General features: G+C 31.6%; 1 protein-coding gene across 1 annotated transcript; it reads right to left on the bottom strand.

Moving 5' to 3' along the window:
• Window positions 1–21: 21 nt before the first annotated feature.
• On the bottom strand, window positions 22–10,610 carry LOC135795849 (sodium/potassium/calcium exchanger 4-like). The gene is made up of 9 exons (XM_065307646.1): window positions 10,059–10,610; window positions 7,190–7,557; window positions 6,711–7,066; window positions 3,373–3,543; window positions 2,430–2,643; window positions 2,157–2,369; window positions 1,880–2,092; window positions 1,716–1,817; window positions 22–706 (listed from the first exon to the last, which is right to left on the bottom strand). Exons 2-9 carry the CDS (start codon window positions 7,287–7,289, stop codon window positions 369–371), a joined length of 1,707 nt encoding a protein of 568 aa, XP_065163718.1. The 5' UTR covers window positions 7,290–7,557; window positions 10,059–10,610; the 3' UTR covers window positions 22–368.
• Window positions 10,611–12,438: the final 1,828 nt, after the last annotated feature.

The raw sequence follows: 12,438 nt of genomic DNA, 5'->3' as shown, positions 1-12,438 counted from the left end.
TTCAAAATTCTACAAAAATAATACAATTAAGACAACATTTATTCAAAAATCAAACATTAACAACAATAACAACATGAATTTTGTAAAAATTGATAATTTTATAATATCACAGTTTAATTACTCATTTTGTGTGTGTGTGTGTGTTAATTCTCATCTCTTATTAAATATAAAAATAAAAATAAAATACATTAATATCACTAATTAAATTAAACTTTTGTTTTGACGTATTAAAACTACGTTAATAATTATTAATTACTATTCACGTTCAAAGTGTAAAACTTATCATATCACAATATAGTTTTTTTTTGTTGACACTGGTTTTGCGTATAAAATTTAAGGCACTTTTTTTGTTTAAAATGTGTGGTTTATCAGCTTGTTAAGCCGTTGCAATCAGTTTGGAATAAATACACTTCGGAGAGAATTGCGCCGATTAGAAAGCACGTGTATATACTGATGAGTATTGCGCCGGATTTGCGCGAGAGTCGAAAGCGATTGATCGACAGACAGACGTAGAGCGTGATGGCGACGAGGATGAGCGCCAGGATGGTGTACTCGAGCGAGCCGGATTTGATGGCGATGAAGGCTTCGGCGCTGCCCTCCTGCGCGAGTAGCTGCAGGGTGCGGATGAACCATGGTAGGCCGAGAGACAGGAGGATGTTCATTGTGTTTGCGCCGAGTGAATTCGAAATGCCCATTCTGCCTTCACCTAATTATATAACAGAGAAAAATTATTTTTTTAGTGGAAAGTTCGAGAGAATATTTAATAATAGGGGTGGATATATATATATATTTTTTTGTGGTTTAGTTGGAGAGATATTATTGATTTTTCTTTTGATTTAAAATAAAAGAATAATAGGTTTTGGTTGAGTTTTACGTTTGGCTTTATAAAATCTAAACCTTTTGAGATAGAAGTTTTAAATTTATGTAGTATAATCACAATTAAATTGGCTTTCTAGAAAGGTTTTTTTTGGGTATTTTGTGATTATTAGTTTATGAGTTATTTACGTTTAAAATTGAAAATTAAAAAAAAAACTTGAATAGTAATATGATTTTCTAAAATTCTTTTGTTCATAAAACATGAGTCTTTTGAAACACAATTTTGAAATTAACACAACTTATTACCAGATAAATTAGCTTTCTAATGAGGTTCTGTTCAATATTCTGTGATTGTTATTTTCTGAGATATTATTGTTTAAACAACAAAAAATACAAAAATCACTAATATTTGCAAGTATTATCAAAGTTTTAAATAAAACGTGAATCTTTTAAATTAAAACTTTAAAAATTACCAATTTTAATCACAATTAAATTGTCTATCTAGAAACGTTTCGCGGAATATTTTCCGATTTTTACTTTTCAAGTTATTCCGTTGTAAACATTGAAACAAACGCGATGTACACTTCAATAATTCGCAGAAAAGCCTTACGTGTACATAAATCGTAAATATTATGAATTTTTTAAAATCACTATTTACATCAAACAAACCATTTGTTATTTATTCACTTCATTGAGCGTTCTAAATAAATTGACGTGCAAATTGATATTTCCCTGTTTGAATAAACAACTCTTAACTTTCGAACTATTCCCCATGAATTGAAAAAATATCGAGTTACCATTGGCGAATCAAATGTAGTTGGCATAAAGTTAATTTTGCATCAGTCATTCACAAACACAAAATTTAACAAAATTTCAAAAATAATGTGTTGTTAACTTGCCTTTTCTGGATGTAATTGTGATGGAAATGGCTTCCGGAAGACATCCACCGGCCGCGAGGAACGTCAAACCCAAAATAGAGTCTTGAATACCAAATGTACTACCTGCATTTATCAATAACATTAATATTAGAATATTTGTAAAATGTGTAAATTTGGTTGCATACCTATAAGCGTAACCATCCATGACACCAAATACGAATTCAGAGCTATCAAAATGACGCACATAACAAAAGTAAGCGGATAAACATTTCGATGTTTTTGACAGTCTGGAACTGTGCAAAAAAGCACCAATTTGATGGGCCACATATAAATAAACAATAGTTGCGTAGTCCAATGACCCTTTGGAAACTTAAAGATTGATTCATTGCCTTCTGATTCTATCAACAACAAAAAAAAACCATTATAAATACGCAGCCATTTTAATAGCTATTAATTACTCACGAATTTCTTCTATTGTACCCGCATCTTTGGCATCCTTAGCGCTTCTTGTAATATTAATGGTAGCTTGACCATTTTCCAAGCGCTTTTCTTTATCGGCCATCTTGTCTTTTTTGTGTTCCTTGTGTTCGATGTATTTATTCAGCTCGTCGTCGATTGTGGTCACTGTTGTTACCGTTGAAAGTTCCATTCCTTTGCTGGACTCTTCAGAAACACCTTTTAAGAGTTCACAAGTTAAATAATTTTTTTAAATAAAAAATAATATAATTTACTTACGAGTTGCACTGATACGATTCTGTATACTGCGGAAAAACGCCATGATGCGTACGTTTTGAAACATCACAGTGAGATAGATGAAATAAACGATGAAAAGCACCAGGGCTTCGTACCAGAAGACTTGGCCATCCCATGTGATCCACACGAGTAGTACTATTGAACAAATGTAGATGGAGCAATCGCGCGTTAATGGCCACCAGTCCAATTGGATAGGCTACACGTGAAACAAAATATAATTTTTTTTTACTTTTTGAAGTGATAACTTAGATATTAGATTAGAATGTAAAATAATTAAATATCGAAGGGTAAAAGGGCGAAAAATGTGATTAAAAGTGCTAAAAATTGAAATTTTTCAAATTTTGACGATTTTTTTCAATTGCGAATATCTCTTAAACTAAAAGAGATAGAAAGGAACGGATTGCAGAGTCTTAATCTTCGGACAATTCTCTATCAAATAAGTAAGTTAAATTGGAATTTTAAGAGATAAATTGAGATTTTAATTCATAAGAAAAAAATTGGCTTGATAATTTTTTTCGACGTTTTTTGATAGAGAATATCTTCTAAACTAAAAGTGCTAGAATCCAACGAATTGCAGATTATGATAGATTGGAAAATTCTCTATTAGACTAGAATATAAAATAATAAAATATCAGTGGGTAAAAGGGTCAAAAATGTGACTAAAACTGATAAAAATTGAAATTTTTCAAAATTTTCTGTTTTTTTGTCTGAAAATATTTCTTCCCAACTTCAAAATTTTCTTTTTTCTTGTGTAAACATATAACACTCGTAGTATAATTGAATTTTCGCTACGAGTAATAAAACTAAACAAATAACGGGCCAAGGTCACATATGTGTGAGTTTCTCTGATGAGTGGTGCTCTCGAAAGGCAATAAATGAGAATTGAGGATGTTTGTGGATGTGGATGTTTTTTTCGGGCTATTACCGTCCGCGCCGCAATGCCGCCGATCGCAGCGACACCCAGCGTGTTGAACATCGAGGAGCCGACGACCGTGCCGATGCCGATGTCCGACTTGGTGATGAACGTGCCGATGATGTTCGAGAAGAGCTCGGGCGCCGACGTCGCCATCGCCATGAAGGTCGCCGCCGCCACATCCTGCAAAACACACAACACATCATCATAAAAACTAAAAGTGTCTAGTGTAACATTAACATAACCTCAAAGTATGGCTATTAGGGGGATTTATATAGGTTAGTAAGAGATTTTCATGTTTTTTTCGCGGACATGTTTTTTAATTTGTTATAACTTTTGAATGGAAAATCGTAGAGAATTGAGTGAGGTGTCATTTTAAAGAGAATTTAAAGGAGAATCAAGTTGAGTAATATTAGTTTGGTAGAGTAAATAGTTTTTGAGATATTAAGGAAAAAGTATTTTTTACTTTTTTTACTTTAAACAACTATAACTCGGAAACTAAAAGAGATAATTTAATTATTTTTGCTTTAAATTAAAGATATTTTTATGTTTTATAAATTCCATAATTTATTTTTTCTTAAAAATCTTTTTTTCTATCTTAAAACATCAAAAAACAAAATTTTTCATTTTTTGCATTAAAAAAAATATTTTAACACTCTGTATATGCAAATCATTATTCACCCAAATTATAAATCATCATCCATCGGTGCCGAATATTCGGCGCTTTATTTTTAGCCCGTCCGGTGTGTTTACAAGTTCAGCTAGCTCTACGCGGCGATATTTCATAACTCTCGAAAAGCCAGCAACGACAGCACACCGCGATCGTTCAGCCAGTTCGTTCATCTTTCTCTCGACGCCCACGAATAAAACGCCTGTTTACACGTTTCCGTGTGCGATCTTCGCCAAGCGCCTTGGCCCCGAAACAGAAATAATACGCGCTGATGTGGCGACTTGCGATTGTTTCACGGCACAGGCAGACGCAGCGCAGGAAATATAATAAGAGGGCAGATTAAAGGAAACGCGACATGAAAGTACGAGAACACACATAATTGGCGTATTAATAAAGAGACAAGATACCCGGAATAGGGGAAGGAGTGCCATTAAAGTTGATTTGATTAGAAGGCAGTCAGAGTCATTTGTTTTTGTGGTATTTCTTTTGTTCTGCTTCTTCTACTTTTACTTGTATATATGCAACCTAGTAATCATATAATTTAGTATGCGTCTAATAATAGGCAACCATATTTACATCTGTGCTAAAAATTATCTAAAAATTTAAAATCGTCGATAACTCGGAAACTATTAGAGATAAATGAAAAATTTAAAGTTTAAGTGATAGATAATTTAATTATCTACAAAATATACTATAGAAGTATTTATTATTATTATTTATTTAATAATAATTAAATAAATTCATGATAAATTCTTGGATATTAGATTTCTGACGGCGTTATTAATTTATGATTGAGTTAATGGCCCCGGAAGTTTGAGTGAATATCAAATTTATCGATCCGTGTCGAGGTGTGTCTATTGTCCGTGCCGAAAATATAATAAAATCCCTATTAATAGCGGCGCGGTGTCCGGCACGCTAATGACGCAAACAGAAATGTCCAATATTGAATTATCCAATTAACGAATGAATAACGAGAGACAATGAAAAATGCTGCGAATGGCGGTGGAAAAATTCGTATTCTGATCCTAATTTTGAAATTAATCATCAAAAGGTGTATAATCGTATTATTCACTAGTCTACCTCCACGAAAAACTGATAAAAGTGACAAATATCTGTCAATTAAGTGGGTTAAGGTCCACATTCACACTTTCGTAATTATTTTGTTATTTGACATCTAATTAATTGATTACCGCAATAAATTATTAAAATTTTTGGTATTAAGTGAGATATTGGTTGCCTATACTCACACCAAAATAGATTTAACCTAAATTATTAATTTTTAGGTTATAAAAGTGAAAAAACATTAAAAAAATTGTTTTTAATATATGTGGTTGATGGATAAATAATTAATCAGTTTGTTATCGTGGTTTATAAAACCCTGAAATCGCTATCACAGTAAATTGCCAATCGTCGACCTTAAAACAATTACTTTTGTATTATCTTGAGCCGGTTTTTATTTTTCATATCGTTCAACAGCGTAGACAAGCGAATTAATCTGTACCACATCGTCGAGTGGCACTTTATTGTTGTAATAAGCAACTATCGCCATTAGTATCATGCTTATCACATGATCTTGATTTCGAAAAAAAAATCACAAGATGCACAAAATCAACATTTCTCCGGCTTTCTCGCCAATAGTAAACACAATAAAGGCATTATTTTTAATGTGATGCAATTTCCGGTATTGGTTATCAATATATACTAAAGATAACAAAAACATTTCAAGGTTAATATCAGTTTTTGTTCTTTTAAATTATTTGTAAACTCAACTCGTGCACAAATATTTTAAACTTACAACAACAAATGACGTTTTAAAAATAAATTATTTATAAATTCTGACACGTGATTGTCGATTATCAGTGAACTTAAAATTCCTAGACATTCGTTGTCAATTTGAAATTTACGGCTGAAATAATTATCAGCTTGATCTTTGCTCGAACGTGTCTTCTATGCACTCGTGGCCAGATGCACACGCGTGATTAGTCAATGTTAATATCATGATATCAATCCGATCATCAATAATTCCCGAGTTGAAAGTTGCACGTTCTCATTTTCTACATATATAAATATCGAAGCGTGTATATTACATTAGTACGCGGTGAATAAATGAAGCTAATGGCGCTGCTAATCGCATGTGAGGTTAGGATGTGTGTTTAGTCGATTAATACACCCGGCTAATATCATAGTAATCATCGCAAGTCGTTATATCATTATCGCAAATACGTATCTTTATCTGGTCGGCACATAAGCGTGAATTATTCATTAATGTGTGTATTTGTTTCATAGATTTGAAGAAATCGATGTTTTTAAATGTAGGAAGGTTGTGCATTTTTAATAGGCAACCAAATTCACACTGATGAGTAAATATAATGTATTAAATATTAACTGGTAATTGATTTTACCAATCACTCACATGGAAGATGGGTATATTCGCGGAAAATTACGAACTTTTATTGATTTTGGTTTGCATAAAACGCGTTTATTAAAATTTCATGCAAAACTTTTAATTTCTTTTTTATTTTTTGTTAAATTTTGTTTTAAAAACATTAAAAATTACTATTTTTTAATTTAAATCTAATTTTTGATCAAAAATATTCAATATATGCAACTTTATATACATTTCAATCATTTTTGTGTATATTTGGTTGCCTAACATAAAAAATAAATAAATTAAACTCACCCTAGATAAATTCAGAGCTTCACAAATGCGTTCCACACAAGGCAAGAAGTAGTTATCGCAAATAATCGCAAGAACCGTGAAACAATAAATAGCAATAATACAAGGCAAGACAATCCCGCCTTGTTTCCGCTGTTCATCAGTGAAAAACGTCGGAAACTCATCAATGGACCGCGAGCATTCCGGTTGTCCATCAGCGCCGAATAAAATACTAGGCGTGGAACTCCATGTGAGATTATCCACACTATCATTCATGGTGATACGACGCGCTGCGTTCACCAACAATCTCTTCAGTCCTAAGGTATCACCAATGCCAATATCCCCATTTTGATATTCGTGTAAATTCTGATTTACATTCACTAGAAACAAACAAAAAAAAAAAATAATGAAAAGTGGTAATTTGTATTTATATTTGTATTTGTATTTGCTAAGTTGTTAACACAGCGTAGACAATTAGTTCGGTGTTTTTTTTTGTTATTTACCTGGAGTGGCGATTGCAATCGCGACGGCATTCAGCGCGATACTGAACTTGAGCAGGTTGGCGGCGCACGCGGCGTTCATTGTCGTAATTGTCGCACGCATTAATTATTCACCGGCCAGTTCGGTCGGCGATGTGTTGTTTCGTGTGTTGACGGCCGGGTTTCAACCCCGACGATCGCGATTACGATCACAATTAGATTATAGCACGCGCGAAACTTTCGATGCACATGCGTTTGTTCACTGGTGAATAAATTTTGAATTTTATTGGAAAGTTTATATGGGTTTTTGTGATGTTAAATAACTGTTTTGCACTTGAAGGACATCAACGGGGTGAAGATTTGTGTTTTCTTGCTGAAAACAGCTGCATAACCTGCAAAAATAAATTATATAAATTTTGTGCTATCATTATATTTTGTAGTATAGGCAACCAAATGTACAAAAATTAAATGTTAAAATGTGAAAGTTTGTGTTTTTCGTTTCGATTGATGCGAAACGTGATCGGTTACATTGAATACATCGTTGTGGTGATTATAGACTATTATATCTTTCGATTGGAAGTAAATTAAAGCGTTAGAATTGCTTGAAATCAATTACATATTGCTTTTCATTGTCCGTTAGTGGGTTTCCCCGAGGATCGGGAACTTGTTGTTACCCAATCGATCGTTATAAATTGTTCAATGTAATTAACGTTTTAAAAACCCAAGAAATAGAAATATATTTTTTTATTTAGTAAAAATCACGCAATAAAAGCAAAAAATGCGTTTTTTTATTTCCATCAGTTTTTCATGGTTTTTAGACACAAAAATTGGTACTGTATATATAATATCCATTATTTACGGGCATTATCTACGGGACGCAACGTTCGTCTGCGTATTTGTCTATCACGCAGCATGTAGCTAAACGTTGTTAAACACTCGTTAGCTTAATCTTAATCAATCTCGTGAGTAAAGTCCCCATTTAGCCACTTGATACATTATATACTATTATTTTGTAAAAATGAAGCAATAAAAGCAAAAAATGCATTTTAATTTCTTATACTTTAAAAAATCAACAAATAAAGTCGTAAATTCTGATGAATTTAAAAATAGTAATGATTATAAATGGATAATATTAACTTACTTGTTATATTTATTGTTATTGTGTTTTTATCTCGTCAAATTCTAAAGAATAGCATTACACTTGCCGCGTGCACACAACGCGCCGTGAGATACCTGCAGTTTAAATTAATTATCATCGATTTGTTGTTTGTTCAGCCGATATTTACCCAACTAATATTGAATGATTGGATGATAATTGTTGTGCGAATAAAATTCGCATTGTGATTTATTAGACACAGCGCCACAAAACACAATAATGACTTAAGATAAGCAATTTAAAATAAATTGAATAAACAATTGTAGTAATAGGTATAGAAATACTAAAAAACTACAAAAACTGCAATAACAATAATATTATTTATAATAACAAACAAATCTTTATCTAAAAAAATTAAATTAAATACCCAATACACACGTGTAATACAACTGTCTGAATCATTTTGATACTTTGTAATTCCCAGCGTAAATAGAGAAGAAAATCGCATTTGGCATGCGAATTAAACGTTTTGATACGTGTAATTGGATTAGTCGTACATTTCATTTTATTAGTTGCAACCGTTTTCAGTAAGATACTTATTTCACTGTTGAAATAAATACTTTTATTTGTTTTGGGAATTTGAATGATTCACAAGTTTAGTAATAAAACTTTGTAGAGATTAGAGGCGCGTTGCAACATCCAAAAACAGTGTGTATTTAAATTTACATAAATTCTAGTAAAATAAAGATTTTTACGTTGCGAATAAAGTTCAGTTTTGTAATAATTCATACTTGGAATGTTTTAGAACTAAATGCGGATATTTCTCGGAATTGACTGTTGTAACTGATCAATCAATCGGTGATGAGGAAGTTTGATAAGCGATAATGATCATTATTATTTAGGTTTTGACGCGTAATTTAATTGGAACGCTTGTACATTGCACAGAATTTCTGATTTTGAGTGATATATTGCTTGGGAATAAGTTATTTTAGGCTAAATTGGCGATTTAATTAAATTTCAGTTTGTATTTATTTGCTAGTTTTAAAAAAATAAAAAAAATCACTAACTAGAGAAATAGCGTTAGGTTTGTGTTGTTTTTTGCTGTTTCTTGGTTTGGGGATAGAAATATTTTGGAATTTTACAATTTTTTTAATTGAAATAATTAGTAACCTCGCACTTTAAAAAAAATAAATATTTGTTCAGTATTTCGTGTTACAAGCAACATAACAAATAAATATTTATTTAATTTACTATATTTATTTATTTATTGTTGCTGAGAATTATAGTATATTATTCAATTTACAAATTAAATCTAATTATTGCTATTATTGCGCGATTTTCAGTTATGACCTTATTAAATTTCATTCTGAGCGAAATAGAATTTATAACATCGTCTAATCTTGATCTTCACATCTAGACAACATGTTTGTGTCAAAATTTTATGTATTTATTGTAGTCAAACATGAAATAAGAAATGTTGACAGTCTGAATAATTTAGTGTGAACCACACCGTACACCAAAACCGTACACGATTCTATTACGTGATAATTTTACCAAAATTTATAACCTTGCTATAAACTAATTTCACAGAATTTATCTCCTCTGATAGTTTAGTTTACAGATGATAATTACTTTTCTTTTTTGAGTTGCAAACGCGTATCAGTTTGAGTGCAACTTTACTGCAAATGTAGTTTAAATCTCTTGGAAATTGCGTCTTACTCGTAGATAATATCACTTTCAATTTTCCAAGAGTTTAAAGTCTTAAGTTACATGTCTTTTAATTTAGTTTTTACTTACCCGTCGTCAAATTACTCCCCATGATGCATTAAATTGGATTAAAATAGATTGTGGCACTATTGCTGCACTTTTATTTATAACTTATTTATTTATTTATTTACAACTACAGTTTGTGTCATTAATAAGTTTTAGTTTTATTATTTTTCGTCTTTTACTTAAATTTAAGTCAATTTTTATTTTATTTTATTTTTATTTTTGTTGTTTACCTCGCGCTAGTCCTTAACCGAATGCACTTTATAGGTAGACACAAGTCCTATTTAATTAATCAACAAATAAAGTCATCGCGTAACAATGCACGACTCGGAATTATTGAAATAATTAAAATTACAACAACTTTACTAACGCACACTCACATAAACTCACTAAATGTGCTACTGATCGCGTTGTACTCATAGAACAAAAACCGCCTGAACGAACGAAACACGAAAACTGACTAATTAGGCGTCGGCAAGGACGCGTCGAGTTTCGGAAGTGATATCAGTTGATAGGTGGCGATAAGGACGAGGTGCTTGGTTTCTTGGCGCGCGAGTGGAGCGTGTGTCCGGCGTCCTGGAATGCGCGAGCGCCTTTTATCTTACTGCCTGCAATATAATCAGATTATCATATTATCAGATTATGACTTGCTTTATTGTGTACGTGTATTTTTTGCTTGCTTGATTAGACACGACTGGAGTTGGAAATAGGAGGAGTAGAAGTGTATTGTATTTTTGCTTTACTTTTACTTTTACTTACTTTACGATTTATTGTGTTATCCATGTGATTAAATATTGAGAGATAACAAAATGTTAGACGATACGAGGGGTATGATACTATGAATTGTATTTTAATCTAGTTATGCAGGAAAATTTTATGTTTGTTAATTTTTTTTCTATAAAGTTTTTTTTAGTTGAAAAAGTAATTAGCTTTTACGTAATGTTCTGTAAAGTTTTTGTTATTGTTAACGTGATAAAAAATATTCTGCATACGTAGTTATAAATAAAATGCCGCAAAGTTGGCACATGTTTTTCCCTAACGTTGTTTCCCAGTCAAAACAAAATTTTTCAAATACTTTAATAATATTATTACGTGTTATTTAGGTTTTCTATAAAATTATAATTTATTACATATCTAGTGTGCTAAACGACACTTTAACAACGTTTAGCCATGTGATGCTTACGTATTTTAATATTTCCATTTTATTTTCACGTTTAGTTTGTATTTGAACTTTTTATTTTAAAACTTTGAACTTTATTCGCACACTACTGCGAAATGTAAGGTTATAAATGCATAGGAGTTCGCGCACGCACTTGAAATCACATACGGCTAGGCGCGACACGCCAACAAGAGCAGCGGCAGCGCATGCTGCTTTGTACACCGTAGGCTAATGCGCAGGCGCTGACGCAAAATCCACCCCGTGACTAAAGTACTTTAACCACGACTGTGACTAAAATCTCAATTTTCTTGTCTCTAAACCGTGGAAAAAGTGGCGCTTTAAATGTAGAAGTAAAAATTCACATTTAATCTTCCAAATAACCTAAAAGTAGAAACATGTAGTCTAAATGTATATATTCACATACTTATCACATTGTGATTTGCAATTTCGATTTCGGTGCGAACGTCGAGCCAATTATGCAAATCCTCGAGATTAGTTTCCCGCTGTGGCGGACTGTCAGTATGCATGTTGTTTCATTGTATTGTTTCTAACTCCTCATCAAAACATTGGGTTAATTTCGGTTTAGTTCCGAATAACTTTTACTACACAGTTATTTGGTTAAATAAAATATTTTAATAACGAGAATAATAAATAATAAATATTTATTATTCGTCATTCCACAAATGTTCAGGAATTCATATTCGTCATGTAAATTGCATGAAACTGAAATGTTCGAAATGATTTTCCGAAATACTTGTGTACTCGTATGTAGTTGCATTTTTAAACGATGAAAAACTCATCAAATAAATTTCTGGTGAATTCGTAATACGGCAATATTATTATTCATTAAAGCTTCATAAGTCTCATTAAATTAGTTGTTTCATCTTTAGGGATTAATATAATATTATATCACGTGAATGATTAGAAAATATGAAAATATTTTTTAATTCAATGATTATTACGCAATAAAAATTTATTTTCTTGTAAAATCCAAATATTTAAATTTTTAAATGTTTTTGAATTTTCGGAAAATACCTGTGCAAATTATGTGTCCAATAATTTTTAGTCGTTATGTTAATCAGTTGGAAATTTTTCTTTATCAAACTCGTGTGTTTAACAACGACATACGTCAATCTATGTTTAATTTTTATGTTACTGAAAGATAAATTGTAAAAACAACATTTTCTAATTTCTGTCAAATAATATCTGGAAGTATATTACTTGCCATTTACTAAACTTATCAATTGT

This window comes from Atheta coriaria, unplaced genomic scaffold (genome assembly GCF_025399875.1).
Source record: "Atheta coriaria isolate IRGN ID8LTWV9N9 unplaced genomic scaffold, Caltech_Dcor_3.1 hic_scaffold_7_pilon, whole genome shotgun sequence".
In the NCBI taxonomy this organism is placed as follows: domain Eukaryota; kingdom Metazoa; phylum Arthropoda; class Insecta; order Coleoptera; family Staphylinidae; genus Dalotia; species Dalotia coriaria.
This window is presented reverse-complemented; position numbering and strand designations above follow the sequence as displayed.

What these genes read in the sequence shown, in the direction of transcription:
- LOC135795849 (XM_065307646.1), bottom strand. Translation starts at nt 7,289, where the DNA reads ATGCGTGCGACAATTACGACAATGAACGCCGCGTGCGCCGCCAACCTG. An exon ending in GAATCGTATCAGTGCAACTC is followed by an intron (nt 2,370 to 2,429) that starts GTAAGTAAATTA and finishes AACTCTTAAAAG; the next exon opens with GTGTTTCTGAAGAGTCCAGC. An exon ending in GGGTACAATAGAAGAAATTC is followed by an intron (nt 2,093 to 2,156) that starts GTGAGTAATTAA and finishes TGTTGTTGATAG; the next exon opens with AATCAGAAGGCAATGAATCA.